Source organism: Aspergillus campestris, assembly GCF_002847485.1.
Source record: "Aspergillus campestris IBT 28561 chromosome Unknown P168scaffold_9, whole genome shotgun sequence".
Classification (NCBI taxonomy): Eukaryota; Fungi; Ascomycota; class Eurotiomycetes; order Eurotiales; family Aspergillaceae; genus Aspergillus; species Aspergillus campestris.
Window position 1 is genome coordinate 1,471,723 of NW_020194344.1, and position 20,105 is coordinate 1,491,827.

Consider the following 20,105-nt stretch of genomic DNA (forward strand, 5'->3'; position numbering starts at 1 on the left):
GGAGGGGGCACGAATGATTGCAGTCACGCAGCACCGGCAAGGTTGAAGTCGAGGATGAACCGGGGGAACCGTCTGGGATGGCCGGAACGTGCCGAGGCGCTAGTGGGTTCTGCATCCGCCGCGTCGGTCAACCAGTGACCACTAGAACACAGCTGAGTCAGCTACCCAGGAGAATCGGCCCTAATGCATGTTTGGTCGATCGTGATGGACCGGTCCCACGGCGATCATCTTAGTGTATCTTCCTTTTGACGTCGGATTGCCTTGGGAAACAGAACGATTGAATTGGAGAGCGAAGTCCACGCACGGGAGATCTATATGGTTCCGTCACTGTAATTGGATCCAGACAATCTCGGTGAGAGATGCAGCACTGGTGGATAGGGTTAAGTGGAGCTGAAGGTATAATAGAAGCACTCAAAAATGGAAAGACCAAAACGAAACAAAACAGACAAGATAAAAGAAGAAAAAAAGAAAAAAAAAAAAGAAGGCAGACAAGTCATGTCCCCAAGCTCAACGACAGAGACAGGTCCCCACTTCCTGTCCACTACTTCCTATCCAGTATAGACAGAAAGAGAGAGAAAAGGAGGTGAGCAGCGCACCGACCCCGAAGAAGACGGCTGCTGGCCGACCGCCATACTGGATCCAACCGTGACCCACACCACTTCAGCTTCAATGAACGCCTGCCTGCTTTTGTTCCCTGTTTTCTTTCTGTTCCCCTTAATTTCTTGATTTCTTTCAGGCTGTTGATCTTGTATTATTATTATTATCATTATTATATCCATCTTTTATTTGTTATTTAATCCTTGATTCTTGTTTTATTGTTTTTATCTTCACTTTTTATTTTCATCCTCAGTTAATCTTTACAGAATACCTTCCTTTCCTTCCCTGCAGCCAATGCCTCACCCGACTGTGGAGAGGAGCAGTTGCTGTGCTTCGCTTTGACTCCACACTAATCCAAATCCATGGATGACCTCCCCGAGGTGCACTGCACTGCACTGCAGCCTGATAAAATCCACTGGTAGACTGTCCGAGTCAAATTATAGGCCCACTCGTCCTGCAGGTAGCCCTAGGTCTGCGTCTACTTGCAGATTCCCACAACAGTAATCCGTAAAACCTGACTGACTCCAGACTAACATAACACTTACACTCACATTTGCCCCAACTGACAGCGGAAAGAGACGCCTCCTCCGTTCAGTCCTTTCCCCTGTCGCTCTTCCTTGTCTTTGTTCCCCTCGAGGGGAGGAGAAGGAGGAAGGGCGTCGGAGAAAATAATCCTAGTACGGGGCCAATGACACCCCAATGGTTTTTTCTTTTTTTGTTCTTCTTTCTCCTGGTTTTTTTCTCTTCTTTTTTATTCATTTTTTTGGGTCTCTCTCTCGCACATTACATGTGTCTCTAACTTGACAAATAATAAAGAATCAAGAAGCAAAAAAAAGGAAAGGGTAAAGAAAGAACCGTGTTTTCGCCGTGCCGTTAACCCTCCTTGCCCAGGACGGCGGTAGGCTGCCCGGGCATTGAGTGGTCCTCCGTCAATCATGGCACAATAAGAAAAATCGTTTACACGTCATCTGGGGCTGAATAGCTAGAGTAACAAGGAGAGGAAAAGAAAAGAAAAGGAAAGGAAAGAAAAGACAAAAAAAGAAATTGTAAAAAGAACGAAAAGCAGAGTAAACAAGGATCAAGGAGAGCAAAACCGTGTCATCACCCCATCCTTCCAGAGGCGAGAGGTGAGAATGGTATGAGAGTGAGGAGAGCGGAAAATGGACAGAAAGGAAATGATACCAGGGACGAACATGGGGGAAAGTGGGAGCATAATTATCCTCAAAAAAAGAAGAAAAAGGGAAAGGGAAAAAAAAAGAGAGAAAGAAAGGAGGATCACTTTTCTCATGCATCTTTCAGTCTGGTGATGCGCTCGAAAAATCTATGTTTTGAAACGATTAAAACGAATAAAGCGAAATGAAAAGATGCCGTCTCATTTTTCATCTGGCCAAGGACACGTAAACCACGGACGACATGAAGGAAAAAGCAAGGAGACCAGAAGATGAGAGTGTGCCGTTTCAGCTGAACAATCGGCGGACTTGAGTTCGACGAGGGAGAGAGAAGAGAGAATGGGAATTTTGAAGATGAGAGGGTAGAAAAAAAAAAAGGGAAGAAATAAAGAAAGAAATAGCTATGCGCACAGACTCTGAGAGTTTTGAAGCCGGCACTGTGTACTGCCTTCAGTAGGTCGGGTCGAGTAAACTGGATCGTAACCTCCGGCACCGGAATAATGGTGGAGTCCATGAGAAGCCAGTTTTGGAGGCTGTTTCAAAAAGGCCGGAGAATCACTTTGTTCGGGCGGCATCGTAACCATGATGTCGAAATTCTCGGAAAAGCCGTTGCTGGACTCTTCACTATGCTTGGATACGGTATCATATTCGAAAGCAAGGGGCGGGAGGTGACTGCGGAAGTGGACGTCGGGCTTCCTGCCGTCCATCATGGCAAAAGCCGGGTCGTGGAATGAATCATCCATGCTAGGGGTACTTTTGATGGACTCAATCGGGTCCATGGTGTCGTGAATGCCCCCGATGTCGAAAGTAGATGATGACGAGGACGAGATATGGGGACTGCTGCCGCTCAGGGACGATTGGTCTGGCGCCCTCATCTGGTGGTGGTAGTCAGCGCGGCCATACTGGGGCCCACCGCGCTGCGATGAGTCGTACGACATCAGGGTCAAGTGAGACCGTGCCGCCTGTCCGATGCCTGGGGGTAGGACAGCGCCCCCGCTGCCATCGCCAGAGCCACCACTCCCGCCGTCTGGGCCCATGCTGGTCGAGCTGTCTCGCCGGCCGTCTTTGTAATGGCCTGGGGATCGTCCGCGGACCACCATTGGGTGCGAGAGTTTCCTGGCTATCTTGACCCACTGCGCGTCCGCGCTCCCGCCCATCGGACTGGGAATCTGTGCGTAAAGCTCGACGACCAGATTGTAATACTGCTGCTGTGCGCGACGTTTGCCGTTGTTTGCCGTCGCCTTTTGGAACTGGATGCGCTCGAATGTATGCTGGGTCGGTGGCTGGGAGGGCTGCGGTGCGCTGACGTAGGAGGTGCTATAGTCCATTGGCATCCCGGGGGCCTGGGAGCCTAGCCCGTATCCATGTTGGGCGCTATTGGGTGCGGAGCTGTGGCCGAGAACCAACGGAGGCGGCTGGAATGGCTGCAGGACCACCTTGGCTGGCTTGCGCTCGGATTGCTTATCGCGCTTCGGGGTGTGCTGGACGAGTTCCCGGATCTCCCCGTGCTGTCCGTTCACAATGGCCGAGATGCACATGGAGAACGACAGAATGCGTTCGGTTCCTTGATGGTCCGGTAGTTTGACGAAGAGAGGTGCATGTGTCCACGGCTGTAGCGTGAACGAACAAGAAACTGAAAAGTAATTGCGTCGGTAGCAAGTCCACTTTTCTTCGACCTGAAAGAATCCTTTGTGGATCTTGGCTGTGATCTCCGGTTTGATGGTCTGGCCACCCGCCATGATCGAGTGGATAACCGTGGTTTCGCTGAAAGGCGGAGCGTCCGTGATCGGCTGCGAGATACGCTGGATGGGGTCCATCAGCATCGGGCCCGTCTGACCGAAGATCATACTGGGAGCACGGTCCAGGTGTCCCTCGAGCCCGCGTGGGGTAGTGGTGAACTGGGAGATCCGCGACATATCGCTGAGACTCGATAGCGATGGGAATGTACCTCCCCGGTGGAGGGTGTAGGTCCCTGGGTAGTTATCTGTTCTTCCAAACGCCGAGTTTCCGGAGACCGCCGAGTTCCCAGATTGGAGGGAAGGAGACATGCCCGTAGGTGGTTGGCTATAGGGTTTAAGTAATGTCATGGTCAATCGCTGCATCACCAACAGAACCAGGGGGATTGAATCTTGACTTGACTCACAGCGGAGGAACCCTGTGGGATCTAAAGTCAGGCATTCTATCGTACGATAGTGCCGACGAATGCGAGTACAGAGAGCTAGATGGGGGAGAGAAGGTGTCTGTTAACGAACGCCAATCCCGTTTTATGGACATGTCAGCCTTGCAGTCCGCATGGAAGGGCCTGAATTGGGCAACCAACCGGAACATCCAGAGTCCGCTGGACTCATGAGGATCGTAGGAGATGTTGCGAACCTGGGGCCGTTCTAGATCAGCAAGCGGTCTCGACCAAAAATAGACATCTTAACTGGCCACGGAGGGAGGGTAAAGCAAGGACAAGATAAATCAAATATTCCCCAATGCATAACGAGTACACAACATATGAAATGGACCGTGGTGTCCTGGGTGACTAGTATTTGCAGGCGCATATTGAATAACAGAATAACATGACTAAAGTGTAGAGGAGCGTGCATGCAAGTGGATTTGGAAGGGGGAGGGGGAAGTAGTAGTTCAATATGGCATAGAATAAGATCAAAGGGAAAGACAAAGAACGTCGAGAATAAACTAGACCCTCTTGAGAAACTCAAAAACATCAAAAATGCAATAAAAAAAAAAGGAATAAAAGAGAATTGCCCAAATGATCGAGGTGTTGTTGTTGTCCGAACTAGAAGGGAATACTGTGTACTAGTGGCTGCAAGCGGGCCAAGTGGAGCACCAGGAAACCGTCCAAATTGAAAGACAACTTACGGGAGATCCTGCATGGCAGGCTGCTGTGTGTTGTAGCGCAGGCCGTTGGTCGCAGGCACTGAAACTGGCTGTGCTAGAGGATGGCCCGCAGCATTTCCTCTGCGATGATTTTCCTCCTCATCCATGGAAAAGCCCATCGGACCAGGGAATTGTCGCTGGGAGCCCGAATAGTCGTTGTCGCTGTGGAGGGGACCGTCCAGCTGGAATGAATTCTGCAAGAGAGTTGCTGGGAAAGTGAACGATTGTTAGAACAGAGGGTACTTTGACAAAGATATACCATCAGGTCAAACTTGACGACGGAAAAAAACCGGAAAAGAAAACAAAGAAATGAGATAAAATAAATGCATAAACAAGAAAAAAAGAAATGAAAAGTAAAAGCCAAAAAAGAAGAAAAGGAGAACAGGGGAAAAAAAAAATCAACAAGAAAAGAGTCACACAAATGATATCGGGGCATCGTCAGTCCGAAGTAGAATAGGTTTGACATCCTTGTCGTCCTTGAAGGATACAGTGCTCCTTGACGCTATCTCAGGCCATGCGAGGAGACGTAATTTTTCTTTCCTTCTCTTTCCCCCTGCTTTTAATTGCTCTGTCTCTGCCCCACCCCTTTTTCCTTCTATATCGTGCAACCAAAGCAATAAGCTTGAGGTACCAAGCTCCTGGGATGACAGACCGTAACTCTATATGGAGATGGCTTGCCGTCGGGCTTTGCGACTATCGAATTGCAGGCCGAAGGGATTCGGTAGAACACCCGACGAACGAATATGGAACAACTCGCAAAAGGGAATGGAAAAGAAGGAAAAAGAAACAAAAAAGGAAATGACTTACAGTGATTCATTAGGAATGAAAGAGAGAGGAAAAAAAGAAAAAAAAAAAGGGTAAGGCCGTGAGTCGGATGACACAAGAGGCGAGCTGTCAGTCCAAATCCGCCAAGGATACTCTGTCGACCAGCCTGATTCGAGCGAGCGCTATAGAGACGCCCAGAGGAACACTAGGCTTTCGATGGTGCTGAACAGGGGTGTCTTAGGTAGTTAAGGGCGACGCCGGAAGAAAAGTTAGGGCGGCTCTTTCATTGAGCTCCAAGGCTGGAGGCTTGTAAAAAGTCAAAGCAAAAGTAAAAAGAAAAAAAAAAAAGATAAGGAAAAAGAAAGCACGACAGTTGTCTCTGATGCGGAGGTGTCGCGCCTCAAAGACCCGGGCTGGCGCAGACGACGTGGTTCTAAAGCCCTGTCAGTTCCCGTGGCCCACGATCGAGTCTCGTCGCGGCGCAAAATAGGCAGGAAAAGAAAGGAATCCAACGAACAAATGTGCTTGGTAAGGTCTCGGTCATCTGAAACAGATAGAAGTGTAGCTAGCGCCTCAAGATCAGAGCCTATACAGGAAAGTCTGGGCATGGGGTTGGGAGAGAAAAGAGTAATTAGAGGGAGGTGGGAATGAAAGAAAGAAAACACTAGAGGCGCACGTAAGAAACAAATTAAAAAGGTAAACGACAACAATGCGCAGGTGTATTAGTGTTCTCGGCATTTCACTTAGTCGTCGCTCTCGGCGACGACTAACCGTCATGCAGCATGACACTTGCGGACGGGTTAGAGAGGTGGTTGATGTGGTGAGCGAGATGGGAACCAATTTTGGTGCAGGAAAAGCATCAGGACCACCATGAGACACAGAGAAACCACATGACAGGGGTTTAGATTGAACAAGTGAAAACGTGCATATCGGCTGAGGATGAGATGCGTTGTTGTATAGGGAGTCGACGAATAAAAGCGAGACAGAAATCCAACACCTGAAGAGAAAGCGGAAGACAAGAAAAAGGCGCGCGGAGATAAAGAGTACAAAGAGAAAGAGGAGACAGAGACACAAAAGAGCCGACTTACAAGGACCTGTTGCGCAATTGGGCGCCAGAGTTGATAATCAAATTCAATCAATGAGTACGAGTCGTATCTTGCATTGATCGTTGCAGGTTCTGATCTCCAGCTGCAACCCTATATGTAGAGGATTGGGCGTTGGAACAAGGTTCGACTAGTGTCCACGTTCAGAGAATCGATGCGAGTATGGAAATGCTCAAAATCCGAATCCTCTGGCGTCTCAGATCTCTGAGATGTGTACACTAAAGGGCGATGGTCGTGTGTCAAGTCCAACAGCGTTAACTTGCCGCCTATAATATCCCGCTCGACCCAAAAGAAACAATGGAGGATGATATCAGAAAGAGGGTAGATGAAAGGGAGACACTGTCGGAATGGAAAGACTCAAAAACGCCAGCAGACCAAGCGAGGGAATTGTCTGATTGATATTTGTTTCCAGATACTAGAAGGGAACAAGCCCAAATGCTCCTGTCATTATGTTTCCTTCCTACCCACACGCACCGACGCCCGCTTTCTAGACTGGCCCCTTTACATCGACTTGACAGACCCTGGCAAGACGGCGGAATATCTGCAGAACCTCGTTGCGCACAAGCCCTGAGAGCTGTTGCTGGGAGGAGACCTACCACATTGGCCACGAGTAAGGCTGTTCAAATGAAAACCAATCGTACCAGACCGAAAAGAGAACCCTTCCCCCCTGGGAATCTGGACGGAAGATTTCAAGGAAATGACCCCATTGTCATCATCACCATGGCTATGCTGATACCGATTATATTATAATTCGAATTCTAATAATATAATATAATAACGAGGATCATCGAAGAAATAATAATCATGATAATCATCCTGCGACTAATAGTTGGCATTGGTAATGATGACCGAAATTATGATAAAAAGTATATACAGAATAATAACATCCATCATAATAATAAACAGTCTGAGTGGAAACACCATTAGGGGCCCCAGGAGGAGGCTTGTCTGGCTTCCCATTTTCGTGGACGACCCTCTCTTTTCCCTTTTAGGGGGTGTAGTTTGTAGTTTGATCTGACCATCTTTTTTCTTTTCTTTCTTTCTTTCCTTTTATTTTATTTTTTAATCTGTTGTATTCTATTTTTTTAGATAGATTATTCATACATTTTTTCTCTGATTATTTTGATTTTCAATTTAATTTAGTGTCATTTCATCTTAATTTAGTTTTACAATAACTTGCTTTTGCCTCTGAATTGGCTCCCTCCGAATGAAAATGAGGCATGAGGTCTCATGGCGAGAGTTGTTGCATCATGAGGAAAAAAAACTCGACAGATAAAAAATAAATCAATTACTTGGACCCTGTTCAAACGTTGACAACGAGAGGCAAAAAGTCCTCCCAGATTGGGTTTATGGGATGGTTGGGTGTTACATATTGCACCAATCCCAAGCCATACAAACCTGGGATGACGACCCAGGAGAGGGATTCAAAAGAGAGAGAAAAAGCTGAGTTGGATCCTTGGCAGGTCGAAAGGACTGAATGCTGTATAGCCAGAAAAAAAAAAGATTTGTAGTATTAGTTAGGTAGAAACTAGAAAAAGTCAGTCAGCTGTCCCCAGCGCGACACCCGGTAAGCGGGAAAGTGCAGCAAAAGATGGCGCTAGAAAGAATTAGTGATGGACGATCATCGTCCCCCGGGACTCCCGTGCAGACCCTAGTCGCATGACGGGGGGCTTGTCGACGCTAAACTGAGCTTGGGCGAACTCACTGAACCAATTGACTTGCCTTCGATCCTGATCCTCCCCCCAAGAGAAACGGTTTACCGCTAAGGGCGGAGTACCCGTAGACAGGGGGGGTTATCGAGACGACTCACGACGGCCTCCGCGCCCCCCTTCATCTATACTAGCACTTCTACGTTCTAGACGTAACGCCCCATTGCCCCAATCAGATGTTTATACCAATACCAATACTACACATTACTCCTAAAATTTAATTTATTTACTTTTATTTTATTTTCTCTTTCGTGTGCTCGAGGCACGAGCGCTGGTTCTTGCATCAATCCGCGATCAGCCGATCGATGGGCTTAACCCAGCAACCAAACTAGCTGACCTAAATACTATAAAAAAACAGGACCATTGCCTCACCGAAAGAGACGAGGGAAAAAAACACGAATAATAAAAATAAGGAAAAAATAAAAATAAAACAAAAAACAGGAGCAATCAATCAACCAAATCCTGTCAAGTTTGTAGTCACCATCCTTGGCAGCGTTGGGAATCTTGTCGAACTAATCGCCTTCCTCCCCGGAGAACAATGAGAACTTCCCTTTTTCCCCTCCCCACTGTTGCACCCGGACGATGAGGTGTGGAGTTGACGTGTTGCCTCCGTCCGTATCGGAAGGGTAAAGCTTCCAGAAATTAGAATGGAGCTCTCGGAAGGCCCACTGGTCGAGGAGTGAGACATCCAATACAAAGAAATCGATGCAATTGACATGGCTATCTTTTTTTCTTTTGTTTTTTTCTTGGTCTTTTTCATTTTCCCTTCCTATCTTTATAGGTTATATATTTTTACCTTCTCTTCCCTTCAAACGTGTCAATTTAATTCCAGTCTAATTTTATGGGTCAATCATATTCAAAGGAGAAGAAAACAAAACCCAAGCCAACTCTTAGTTAAAAAAACATATAAAGTGAAGCAAGAACCAAATCGAACGAAGCCCTAATAAGATAACTCCTCGGGAACAGGACCCGCTCCCAGTGGCTGAATGATTATCCTGGCATGCAGCAAGTTAGTTGGTCCAATACCTTAGTGATGTGCACGGTTCCCAGGAAGCAGCTTATGCCTCCCCATAATTGGCTGAAAATGGTGACTAGATCCATTCAAAGGTCCGGTAACAAAAACAGGCTCATTTTTTACAGGAAAGAACGCTGAAGGGACGAAGAGGTGGGGGCATTCCAAGGAGGAGGGAGGGGCATGTCATGCAGGATTGTTGCTCGCAAGACGGGGCGCGATACCCCCATCGGAATACAGACCGACACGTACTGTCACTGCCAACCAGGAGTGGGAGACGGGAAGGTTACATCACTAGCCTTCAGGGAGCCAACGAAATGGTCGATGGGCGAAGAGTTTCAGAAACAGATGCGTCTGGAGAGGAGGATGGGGGGAGGCGAAACCAGAGAGTGGATGGATGGATGACCTGGGGCGAGGAGGGCACAACTTGGACGTCTACGTCTACGTCTACTAGGTAACTACGGTGATCCTTGATTTACTTTCCACCGTCATCATAGCGCGTTACTCGCTTGGCCTCGGGCGATTGACCGGAAAGACAAGGGATTAGCATTGATGTTTTTGATCGTTGCCTGGTGATTTGAGTTAGTTCTGTTTAATCTCCTCGTTATCTAGGCATATCCACTTAACCCTAACTTATTCAGGAATCAACTCAACACTACTGTAGTAGATCCATCACGACACAAAGAAAAAACCCAACCGCCCTAATCTTGTAATGGTCAAAGACGCCGATCAGGGATCGCCGTACATGCGTTGCGGGTGGCTCGAAAGGGTATAATGTATTGGATCACCGTACAGCGTACGCCGCACGATCTTCGTCATGTTAATACCGAATCTGGTCCATATGATCTACTTTTATTACCACAAGTCCCGGGGGCCCTGAAGAAGGAGGAGGGGGGGGGGGGGGGGAACTGACTAAGGCAGGTACCTGACTGGGACCTTGACCTCTAGGTTCCAATGTCACCAGGTCCTTTTGACCTGGTATTTTTGTCAAATGGGATTCTGGCGTATTCATCAAGCTCGACGGGCAGAAATCTCGTCCCATAAGCACAGCAAGATCACATAGTAGGTGAGATTTAAACTTCCCTCATTAGTTGCATGTTTCAGACAGTTCCCGTGGGAAGAAGGCCTAACACTCCGTCCCCCGACAGCCGCCACCCAGTTCTCCTTTCCTCGGAGGAGGAGGGGGGTTGAGCAAATGGCTGAGGACGGCGTTGTTGGTGCTTGGAGTATTTGGCCGATGTAGCATTCTCATTGGGTCTGTTTTGAAGACTGTTTTTCTTTTCTTTTCTTTTCTTTTCCTTTTTTTCAATCCTTTTCTATCATTCAATGTGACTATCACTGTTTCTTTCCCATACCAGCCTATCAATAAGTGGGGATCGGTCTGTCCGCCTCTTCCAACATCAGTTGTATGAGTGGGGCCCTCGACAGTCAATTGGGACCATCGGACTTCTCCTCATTGAATGCTCTCGATCCTTCTCATCCCAGCCCAGCCTAGTAGCTGCAGCTGACCGGTATTACTGCGGAAAAGTATCCAAGAAGGGCGGCAAAGCTTGTCGCCCTCAGATTCACTCGGGAGTCCAGAACGGTCGGTTACCTTTTCCGGGGTATATCACCTTTTCTTCTTCCATATCGCCCAGCCCGTGCTAGATGCGGTCCTTTGTTCAGGACACTTGCCCTGGATCTCGAAACGGCGAGGTGATGCTCTCCGACTTGGGGCCAGATGCCTTGACAGACTTGGTAACAAAAAGAAAACAAACAAATATATACGAATAATATTTATAATAAATAAACAAGAATAAAATAAAATAGCGTATGCCACCCACGGTACCGGGATACCTCCCGGAGGAGCAATCTTCGGAACATGTCTCTACCTCCGAGCTACGAGAGGATCCTTTCTTCTAACCCAGTTCGGTCGACGGGAGTGTGATTCAACGGCTTGCCCTGCATGTGGGTTCCAGTCGCCTTCCAATCAAGCACGTGTGCATGGTAGGGCGTTGTATATACTTTTTTTCTCTTCCCACGGGATGAGGAGTCTGCCACCATCTTGTCGACTGCGGATGGGAAGCGCCTAGCGGCGTTGAGTCGGCCGGGCAGAACAACCTATCGACTGCCCGTCTCCGTGGCCAAGGAACCGAAGTTCAGCCTTTAGCGTTGGCCTGATTACACTCCACAACTAGGTAACTACAGCCGTGGGATCAGCTCCCGAAGTTAATCCAGCTTGGAACTCATCTCTGATACGTTGCTCGTCTCCCCTTACTTTCCCATCTGTTCTCCTTTCCAAAACAAGACAAGGTAATTCAGCCTCTCGCCCAGGTTCTTTCTATCAACCTTTTGTTCTGCCCCGCGGAACCTGTTCGTATAATCTAATCCTAGAGTCACTGTAACCCTCCGCAGACCATTCCTTCCTGTTCCTTGTTTGGACCAGGATCTATATGGCTTTGGGCCCGCCGTGCTACTCTACGGGGGGCACAGTATCTCTCATCGGTTGAACGAGGTGTGACCGGTTTCTCAAGATACGGCTGAAAGGCCTAGAAGTCTAGAGGCCCGACGACTAAGGGAAAAGAAGAAAGCGACAGGGGAGGAACGGGAGGTAGAGCAAGGTAGACCAGAAGATCTCATATGATATTTTTTTATCATAATTTAGTATCGCTTCTTCTATGTTCTTATGGATCTCTTTCCCCAAAACACGTATTGAGTAACAACCGGACGACTGACTTGCCAAACCAGACTCTACAATGACCAGCCATCCTGACAACCAACCCAGGGTAAGAAAAACACAATTTCAAGCAGAAGAGAATGTGATGTGAATATCCAGACCGTCCAAATCACCAACAGCTACCAATCCACCAACGAGGTGGCAACAACCCGGAACGGAAAGCCTGGCTGACTTCCGCGGTTGGGGGAGGCGGGCTCCCAAAGTTTCTCGCCCATCGTGGATGATGCCTGTCTATTCATCATCCGTCCACCTTTTCTCATTCCCAAGGACGATATTTGAGTCACACGAGGGACGGGAAAAGGCCGTCAGTCAGATACTGGACATACTGCATACATACAGAAATAAGGTAGGAAATTTAAGGAAGAGACCGAGGCCTGCAGGTAGGTAGCAGTGGACTCAGGAGAAAACAGACAGAAATAGAAAAAAAAATACTAAAAAATACCCTAGTAGGTTTGAGTCCTACGCTGAGGAAAAGGAGAATATAGTATCACTATACGAAAGAGATAGAGCATCAGACAAATGAAGGCCCCGTTTAACATTGTCTGCAATGTAACGCGGGGCCTTATTGCTGACTGACTTTTAGTTATTTCATTTTTTATCCTTGCATCCTTTACCTTTTGTCTCCATATATAAAAAGAATCCAAGTTTCGCCGTGGCTATCCTCAGATGGTTGTGTAGCATTGAGATTTCCGGCCAAAAGGGACGAAAGTTGAATAATCCCTGGCAAAAATGTCAGAAAAAGACGCCCGTCTCTGGTCCCCCCCCCACCCCCCCGTCTGCTACGTGTGTGAGAGGGCTGTGAGAGTCTCTGTCTGGACTCATTGGATGAGAGGACACAATGCTCTTCCACGACCTATGGTACGCTGGCTGACCGGTGTGACCCTACCTGGGTAGGTTGGGGGAGAGGAGATGAGGAGGAGGTGGGAAAGAGAGGAGAGGGAGGGAGGGAGGACGTATCAGGCGGGCCTGTTGTTGTTACCATACGCAATGGATATGGCTGCTCGGTGCGTGATTTTATCCTTAATAATTATTTATATTTTTACTTTTGTCATTTTCATGGTCTTCTCTCGTATTGCTGTTTTGATGTATGGACCCGGCAAGCAAGCCAGCAAGCAGCCAGGCAGACAGACAGGCAGACAGACAGGCAGACAGACAGGCAGACAGGCAAAGCAAAGCAGGTAAGCAATGATGCTTCGGCACATGTAAAAGGAAGAGGAGCCATGGATCAACACGCCCACCCTTACCCCCCCCCCACACCCCCCAGTCGGATGTATTGCTCAATGGAGAAAAGAAAAGAAATGAAAAGAAAAACGAGATGTTGAATGGCATTGTTGTCATGCGCTGACGATTGATTGTTTACGAAGCCGGGAGAATGCAGCATGACAACGCTCTGACAGACTGGCTGCAGATGGTTAGTCAACGGGGCTCCCTATTCATTCACAGAATGATCATGAACGGCATTGATTTGACTCGTGTCGATGCTGTAAGGGATGGGCTATGGGGGAGTGTGAGTGGGTGAAGATGGTAGGTGGGTGGTTGAAATGCCACATGTGAAAAGAGGAAAAGAGTTGACTACAGTGAAGTGCGTACGTGTCCGTGTCTGGAATGTCTGCTTGTTTGCCCCCATGTCCTGGTATACGAAAACTTGAAGGGCGCTGCCTTTCCTGTATCCTATCAAGCATCTTCCGGCGCCTGCACCCCCGGCTGGGAACAGACATGACAAGGACTTCGGACCCTACGGATATGAAATGAAACGTATGGAAGTAGAAGTGCAATGCAATTAGAAGCCAGACCACTAGAAAGGAGAAACTTTTCTTTGTGCAGAATCGATCCAAGTAGAAGTAAATGACATGTCCGGGATGTCTTTCAGCAATCATCATCGTCGATCAGGTCATACAGTACAAAGAAAAGATCTTAGGCCAGTTTGGGAGGAATAAAGAGCCCGCCTGACGAGAAATAAGAGAGATAAGGGATAGATAGAAAAGACCCAAGGTGTCATAAGTAGGCGAAGGGGGGTGCGGAGAAAAAGGAGAGCAAAACGTTAAGGAATCTAGGTAGCGCGCTTGGCGAATTCGACACGCAGAATGAGGTGGCGGTAACCGACTGATAGGAGAAGAAAATGGAGTTAGCACCCTGTCCTCAATTTGCTGCTTGCTATCCTCGACTATAGGAGAAGGGGGTAAGTAGGGGTAGCACTCACATCCGTCCATCTTTTCGCAGGCACGTGCAGCATCGGTACGATCTGCGAAGCTGATGAAAGCGAAGCCCTTGGCCCGCTGGGTTTCCCGGTCCCTGGCCAAGAAGACACGAGTGACACGACCGAACCGCTCGAACAGATCCCGCACCTCTCCTTCCTCTGCCAACTCGCTCACCTGTTGCCAACGTGTCAGATCAATCCACATCAAAGATAGTACACAAATGAAAAAGAAACGAAAGAAAGGGGGTAACAAAGCAAAGACTGTGCCAACTCACGTTTGTAACTCTCAGCGTAGCCAGATCGTCCTTCTCGTACTTGCCAGCCATCCGCTCGCCACCAGCAGCAGCGCCCTTCCGCATGTGGGGAGGCACGTAGCTGCCCGAGCCGGCGCCCACGCCACCGGCATCCTCGCCGCCTTCTTCGGCACCGGTAGACTCCTCGACGGGCGCCATGGTGTCCTTGAAGGGACAGCGAGCCGTGAAATGTTCTCCGCTGCAAATACGGCACTTGACCTTCTTGTCCTTGAGCTGATCCTTGATACCGCCCTTTTCGCCCTCCTTCTCGGTCTCCGCCGCCTGCGCCTTCCAGTTCACGCTGGGTCGGAAAGCGATGTTCTCACCGACGGAGGTCGTCTCGAACGATGGTCCGGCGGCGTGGCCCTTCTCCAGCCCAAACTTGGGCCAGCTGCGGCGCTCGGCCATCTGCGGGTTGACGTGTTCGCGAACGACGGTCGTTTTGATGCGGCGGGTCACCTTGACCTTCTTGCCATCATCGTTGAGCCGGTACGAGACCACCGTCTTGGTGCCATCCTTGTTGGTCGTCACTTGCTGTGCGGGGAGCGCGGAGGGGTCATCGAACTCCTCGTCGTCGGCCCAGTCGGCGCGGCTAAAAATGAAAAATTCCGGTCAGGAGATTCTTCTCGCTGTGAACTTTCGGCGGCTTTCACTCACTTTCCTAGCTTAGACATTGTGCGGGTTGTGCTGTTTTGATGATGATGTTGAATTTGCGGATTTCAACAAAGGTAAATCCGTTGTGGATTTGTTCGACGCGGCAAAATCGTCGTGGCGCATGCGGTGTGGCTGGTGTTATTGAGTCACGTGCGAGGGCTTGCTTTTTGGACTCGCACGGCTGCTTCAGTGGGTCTCCTCCGCTTTGGGTCCTCGACACAACTGTGGATACGGTCCATCGACGGAGGACTGGAATTAACTACGGAGTAGGGGAGTAGTGATGGTAATGTCCTTGTCCTATGGAAGAGATTGAAATATGGAAAAGCAGAAGCCCGGAAAAACCCTATTGCTATCAGTTTAATATGATCCTTTCCACGTGGACTCCCTTGTCCTGAATTCTTAAGTTTCGTGCAATGGCTGCCCATGTCAACAACTTTCTGATCTGAATAGCACGAAATACAATGTAATGGAAAGATTCCAAGTGCTGACATGATAAAAAGGTCTGATGGGGTGAGCTTGAGCGAAGCTTCTCATCTGTCTCTCTTTTCTCTTTTCTTTTTCCTTTTTTTCTTTTCTTTTCTGGACAGTGATAATGAAGTACTGCTGATCGAAACTGAAACAAATTGGATGTAGGCATGGACAACTCATGTTGTGAGTGAAATTCGTCTTTTGATATGAAGGTATCTGCATTACCGTCGTTCGTGACTTTCTCATCGTATCCAGAAATCGCTGAGAAGTGGATGGAGAAGACAACAATCAATGCCGTTCGCTGAACTTGACTGAGGGCTTCAAACGTAGTCGACTTTGACATCCCCATGATTGACACCCTCATACCATAGGGAGTACTGACAATGTGCTGAAAAGTAAGCTGCATGGATTTCGTATTGGATATGGTAGTAATCCTCTCCATCCGTTCCTTTGACAATTGGAAGTCGCCCCTTTTGGATCTTACTTAGGGGAGGATTCAAATCTGCATGCTTTTTCATCGCTAGATAAGTTGTGAGTAAGGAAGCCCGACAATGTAGAGATTGTTGCTACTGACAGCGGTTGAAATAAAGCGGTGGGTCTTTGCCCATATGGCTGTCCAACTCGTAGAGAGTGACTTGTATGGAATCCCAAGCGCCATTACTCTTGAGCTGACGTTCATGCCAAGTAGTTATGACCGGGACTGTTTCTCTTATTGAGTCGCCCTTGATTTGCATTAGAACAAGCACTGTCGCACAAGAATTGTGCATACTTTTTTGATAAACCATTCCATCACCTGGATGTGATACTCGCCATGAAAGTAATTCCAGTACCTGTGACCTATTGAGCCCGCAAGCCATATACCTAGCACGCATCCGGACTTACTTTTTCTGGGAGTTGTGTACACCTTCCATGAACTTTATCGCTTTTGTTGTCCCATAATGTTTCCTGGCCACACGAGATACAACGGAGGTCGATATGGCACTGGGTACCATCTCGCCCAGAGCTTTCAGCAAAGCGCCGCGAACCACGGCAGTCCATCCGTCAGGAGGCACTAAGACCTCGATATCAGGTGAGAATTTTTCACGCAAAAATTTGAGAAGAAATGGGCTCTGTCCAAACCCTCCAACCAGAAAGATTGCCTTAACTTTCTTACTTGAGATCCGGACTTGACCCTTCACGAGATTGTAAACCTCTTCAAGAACAGGCGTGAACAAGCCAAACATCTGATCCCCCATTAACTGCAGTCGACCTCTTCTGATTCCTATTTCCTCATTGTCCGAAAGTCCTGGAACAGGAAACATGAATGGATCATTTGGACTGCCGCTGAAAGTTCTTTTCGCCACGGTTTCGAATCGAGCCATTGCTTCTTCCAAGGTATCAAAACCCCAGCCAGAAAGAGAGGATAGCTTCTCCGTAAGAAATTCCTCAAACCTTCGATCAAGAAAGGTGCTTCCACAGAGGCCTCCATCTCCAGGTGCTTCTTCCTTTAGACGTATTATAGGCTCCATCTCAACGATCGAGAAGGTGATAAGATCGACAGTCCCACCGCCTGCATCGCACAAAACAACGGTATCGCCTGATTTTAGGCCATGGAGACCAGGCGTATGAAGACTGTGCATTGCAGCTGCTTCAGGCTCGGAGATCACACGAACCTGTGATACTCCTCCGAATCCAGCCTTCTCCGCACATGAAAGCGTTTTCATTTTTTCATGGTCTGACCATATTGCTGGAACAGTAATGATGAATTTAGCATTTTTGTCGTCGAATGAGCTACCTATCTGGCGCTTGAAGTTACTGAAGATGTGATCCCGAAGACCACTAAGGTAGTCAACGACAAGAGCTTCAGAAGACGAATGGTAGGGCCCTGGGATACGCCGAATATCTTGATGGGAACAGGATAAGCGGGAGCCTAATCCTAATTTCCGTTCTTTGGAAAGTCCGAGTTTGAGCCACTGGTGACGTGGCATACTTTGTGGGATCTGAAACCCCCAGAGATACTTTGGACCGGAATCGCCATATTGATATGCTATCTCGCTCGGAACTTTCTCACTTGTCATACCATCGAGAGAGTCGGTAGCATTGTATGGCCATTGGTTGATGATAAAGTGTTTCTCAGGCTAAGAAAAATTAGTATAAATATGATTCAGGACTGGGGATCATAAGTTGCAGCCTTACATTGCTTACTTGAGCCCAGGCAGCGCCAGAGAAAGTGGTCCCAAAATCCACAGCAATGATGACCTTATTATCGGGGTCAGTCGCCATTCTGCAATCTGGTGGGGTCCGCCAATATCGGCACTGAGAGAAAGATATGCGAGAAATCTGGAGCTTGGTAACTGATATGATAGGGTGTTTTGAATTCACGGTAAGCCGAGGCTGCCAGGGCTGTGCTTTTGTTGTTGAGGTGTCCTTTGGCGGTGTTTTGATGTAAGAGAAGTGTGAACAAGGGGAGGAAGATGATGGTGGAGAGATGGTGGAGAGATGGTGGATAGATGATGGTGGATAGATGATGGTGGATAGATGATGGTGGATAGATGATGGTGGATAGATGATGGTGGATAGATGATGGTGGATAGATGATGGTGGATAGATGATGGTGGATAGATGATGGTGGATAGATAGTTGCAGTGATGAGTGTTTCCAAAGACAAAGTTGAGAATCATTTTATAATGAGTGAATGTAATGTTTGTGTCAGAAACAAAGAAACAGTAACTTGATTTTCTCAATGCATTCACTGACAATTGCATTTGTAATATGCAGCCATATAACTCCTTCACCTACTTCACATGAGAGGCCTGCTGTTCTGAACGCAATTACTCTTCTTTTGACTCCCCTCCATTCCTTGAGATCTTCTAGTCCTACCACTTAATTTACAGACTACTGCGTACTATTTTCTGCCATATTCAAGAGCAACATCAAGTCAGGTTTGAGAAGTGTTCTTTCTCCCCGTTTCTCCACTTTATTTCGAGTCTGTTCAAGTATCACCAAGTTCCTGGAGCCACAACCGGAGATGGATCACTCAGGAATTGATCAACAGCTTGACCACCCCCAAGGAACCCTACCAGGAGATCCAAGAAGCTTGCGCAATGAACTTGAACAGAATTACAATTCTCTAGTGGACTGTTATGAGACCCAGTTGACGCGGAAAGACAGAGGTCTACAAGAAGCGGAGGATCGCATAAGATACTTGGAGAAAGAGCTTTCTGGCTGTCGTACCAAGCTGCAAAACTACGTTTCAGATTATCAGATCAGTGACGCAAAGGTTCAAGAGGACCTCAGGATACTTCGGGATAACATCTCCAACTGGGTTGAGAATTTCCCGGATATTGCCAATTTTGAAGAATTTTTCGAGAGACATATCTCGGAAGAAGTACTGCACAAACTGATGCCTGGATGGGCCCACTCATTCCCCAATGGACCTGAGGATGTACAGATGGAACTTATGACTAGCAGAATCTTCAAAGTCATCTGGAATTGTCTATTTAAAGGTTCGATAATTGGAGAAAAGACGCACCAAGAACTAGTGTGCCATATCCAGGAAGGAATGTCCTACTTGAACTCCCGCATAGGTTTGTGTAATTCACCCTTTTTACGAAATGAACAAAGATGGACTAAAGCGGGACAGATCTTGAAAGCATCAACGCGTGGAAATCGAATACCCTTCGTGCCTATATGGCCCATCCAAAATATCGAGAGATAACCGAAACACGTTGCTGCAACTTGACAGACTCCATTCACAGACTCCTTAGCAAATTTCACCAGCTCAGTGTATCCAATTGGAGGCACAAATCAGAGAGGTTCATGATGCAAATAGCAAACCCAGCGGCTGAACTCGCAGCTAGGATGGAGTCCTCACCAAGTCAATACAAATGGCACTCGTATTTTCCAGCTCACAAATGGTTCCCTGATCAAATGATACACAAGGGTTATTTGGAATGGTTCACTATTGTTGACGCTGAAACACATCACAAGATCCGACTTCCTGGTCTTGAGGGTCTAGATGATAGCGATGTAATTGGTGTGTTTCTTGCGTTGATTTTCCCTGGACTCACTCGGCATGGAGAAGAACAGCACAATCAAGTTTGGATCGAAAAGCCTGTTATTCTTATTGCAACTTTGAAGAGATAAAACGTCTCCGAGCGCCTGCGAGAAAACGATGATCAACACTGGGCCTAATGTAACCAAGCCGCGGACAATGATATAGCTGGATGGTGACTAATTCTTCCAAGTTGACTTTTATCTAGCTTTGATGGTGATGTTATCTATTTGTCTCACGCAGATAGGACGGGGTTCACATGTCCTGCTACTACCGGCGCTGAAATTTGGTTTCCTTTCTTTGGCTTTTTCTTTTTCTTTACCTTTTCATTTTCTTCTCCATCGCCTCATTATTCTTACCCGAGGAGTTAATGGAAGTGTACAACCTGAGACAGGTACAGGGCAAAAGATGCATACTCACTTTTCTAAACGATCTCAATAAGGATGTCTTCCTCATGACCAAGATATGTGCATAAACGTAAAGTATAGGGTTAGCTTCTAGAAACA

The 20,105-nt window shown here is 47.7% G+C and overlaps 6 protein-coding genes across 6 annotated transcripts; 1 reads left to right on the top strand and 5 right to left on the bottom strand.

The window, feature by feature from the left end:
• Positions 1–1,441: 1,441 nt before the first annotated feature.
• On the bottom strand, positions 1,442–2,028 carry P168DRAFT_192722 (uncharacterized protein). Its single transcript, XM_024833033.1, has one exon. The coding sequence runs from the start codon at positions 1,887–1,889 to the stop codon at positions 1,527–1,529; it is 363 nt and encodes a 120-aa protein (XP_024691453.1). The 5' UTR covers positions 1,890–2,028; the 3' UTR covers positions 1,442–1,526.
• A 139-nt stretch (positions 2,029–2,167) lies between these two features.
• P168DRAFT_298534 (NDT80 / PhoG like DNA-binding family protein) lies at positions 2,168–3,944 on the bottom strand (the record flags this gene model as incomplete). Its single annotated transcript, XM_024838276.1, has 2 exons — positions 2,168–3,830; positions 3,910–3,944. The coding sequence occupies 2 exons, from the start codon at positions 3,942–3,944 to the stop codon at positions 2,168–2,170; spliced, it is 1,698 nt and encodes a 565-aa protein (XP_024691454.1).
• Positions 3,945–4,030: 86 nt separating this feature from the next.
• Positions 4,031–4,858, bottom strand: P168DRAFT_239932 (uncharacterized protein; the record flags this gene model as incomplete). The annotated part of the gene is made up of 2 exons (XM_024833690.1): positions 4,031–4,139; positions 4,632–4,858. Coding segments are annotated over 2 exons (336 nt in total), but the record flags the coding sequence as incomplete, so codon positions are not given.
• Positions 4,859–14,004: 9,146 nt separating this feature from the next.
• On the bottom strand, positions 14,005–15,118 carry tif35 (translation initiation factor eIF3 core subunit g; the record flags this gene model as incomplete). The annotated part of the gene is made up of 4 exons (XM_024836065.1): positions 14,005–14,057; positions 14,155–14,326; positions 14,427–15,036; positions 15,102–15,118. 4 exons carry the CDS (start codon positions 15,116–15,118, stop codon positions 14,005–14,007), a joined length of 852 nt encoding a protein of 283 aa, XP_024691456.1.
• Positions 15,119–15,426: 308 nt separating this feature from the next.
• P168DRAFT_256611 (Hsp70 family protein) lies at positions 15,427–18,137 on the bottom strand. Its single transcript, XM_024834525.1, has 5 exons — positions 17,742–18,137; positions 16,449–17,683; positions 16,336–16,396; positions 16,141–16,288; positions 15,427–16,086 (listed from the first exon to the last, which is right to left on the bottom strand). The coding sequence occupies exons 1-5, from the start codon at positions 17,826–17,828 to the stop codon at positions 15,887–15,889; spliced, it is 1,731 nt and encodes a 576-aa protein (XP_024691457.1). The 5' UTR covers positions 17,829–18,137; the 3' UTR covers positions 15,427–15,886.
• Positions 18,138–18,395: 258 nt separating this feature from the next.
• P168DRAFT_306082 (uncharacterized protein) lies at positions 18,396–19,987 on the top strand. The gene is made up of 2 exons (XM_024838990.1): positions 18,396–19,132; positions 19,189–19,987. Exons 1-2 carry the CDS (start codon positions 18,574–18,576, stop codon positions 19,689–19,691), a joined length of 1,062 nt encoding a protein of 353 aa, XP_024691458.1. The 5' UTR covers positions 18,396–18,573; the 3' UTR covers positions 19,692–19,987.
• Positions 19,988–20,105: the final 118 nt, after the last annotated feature.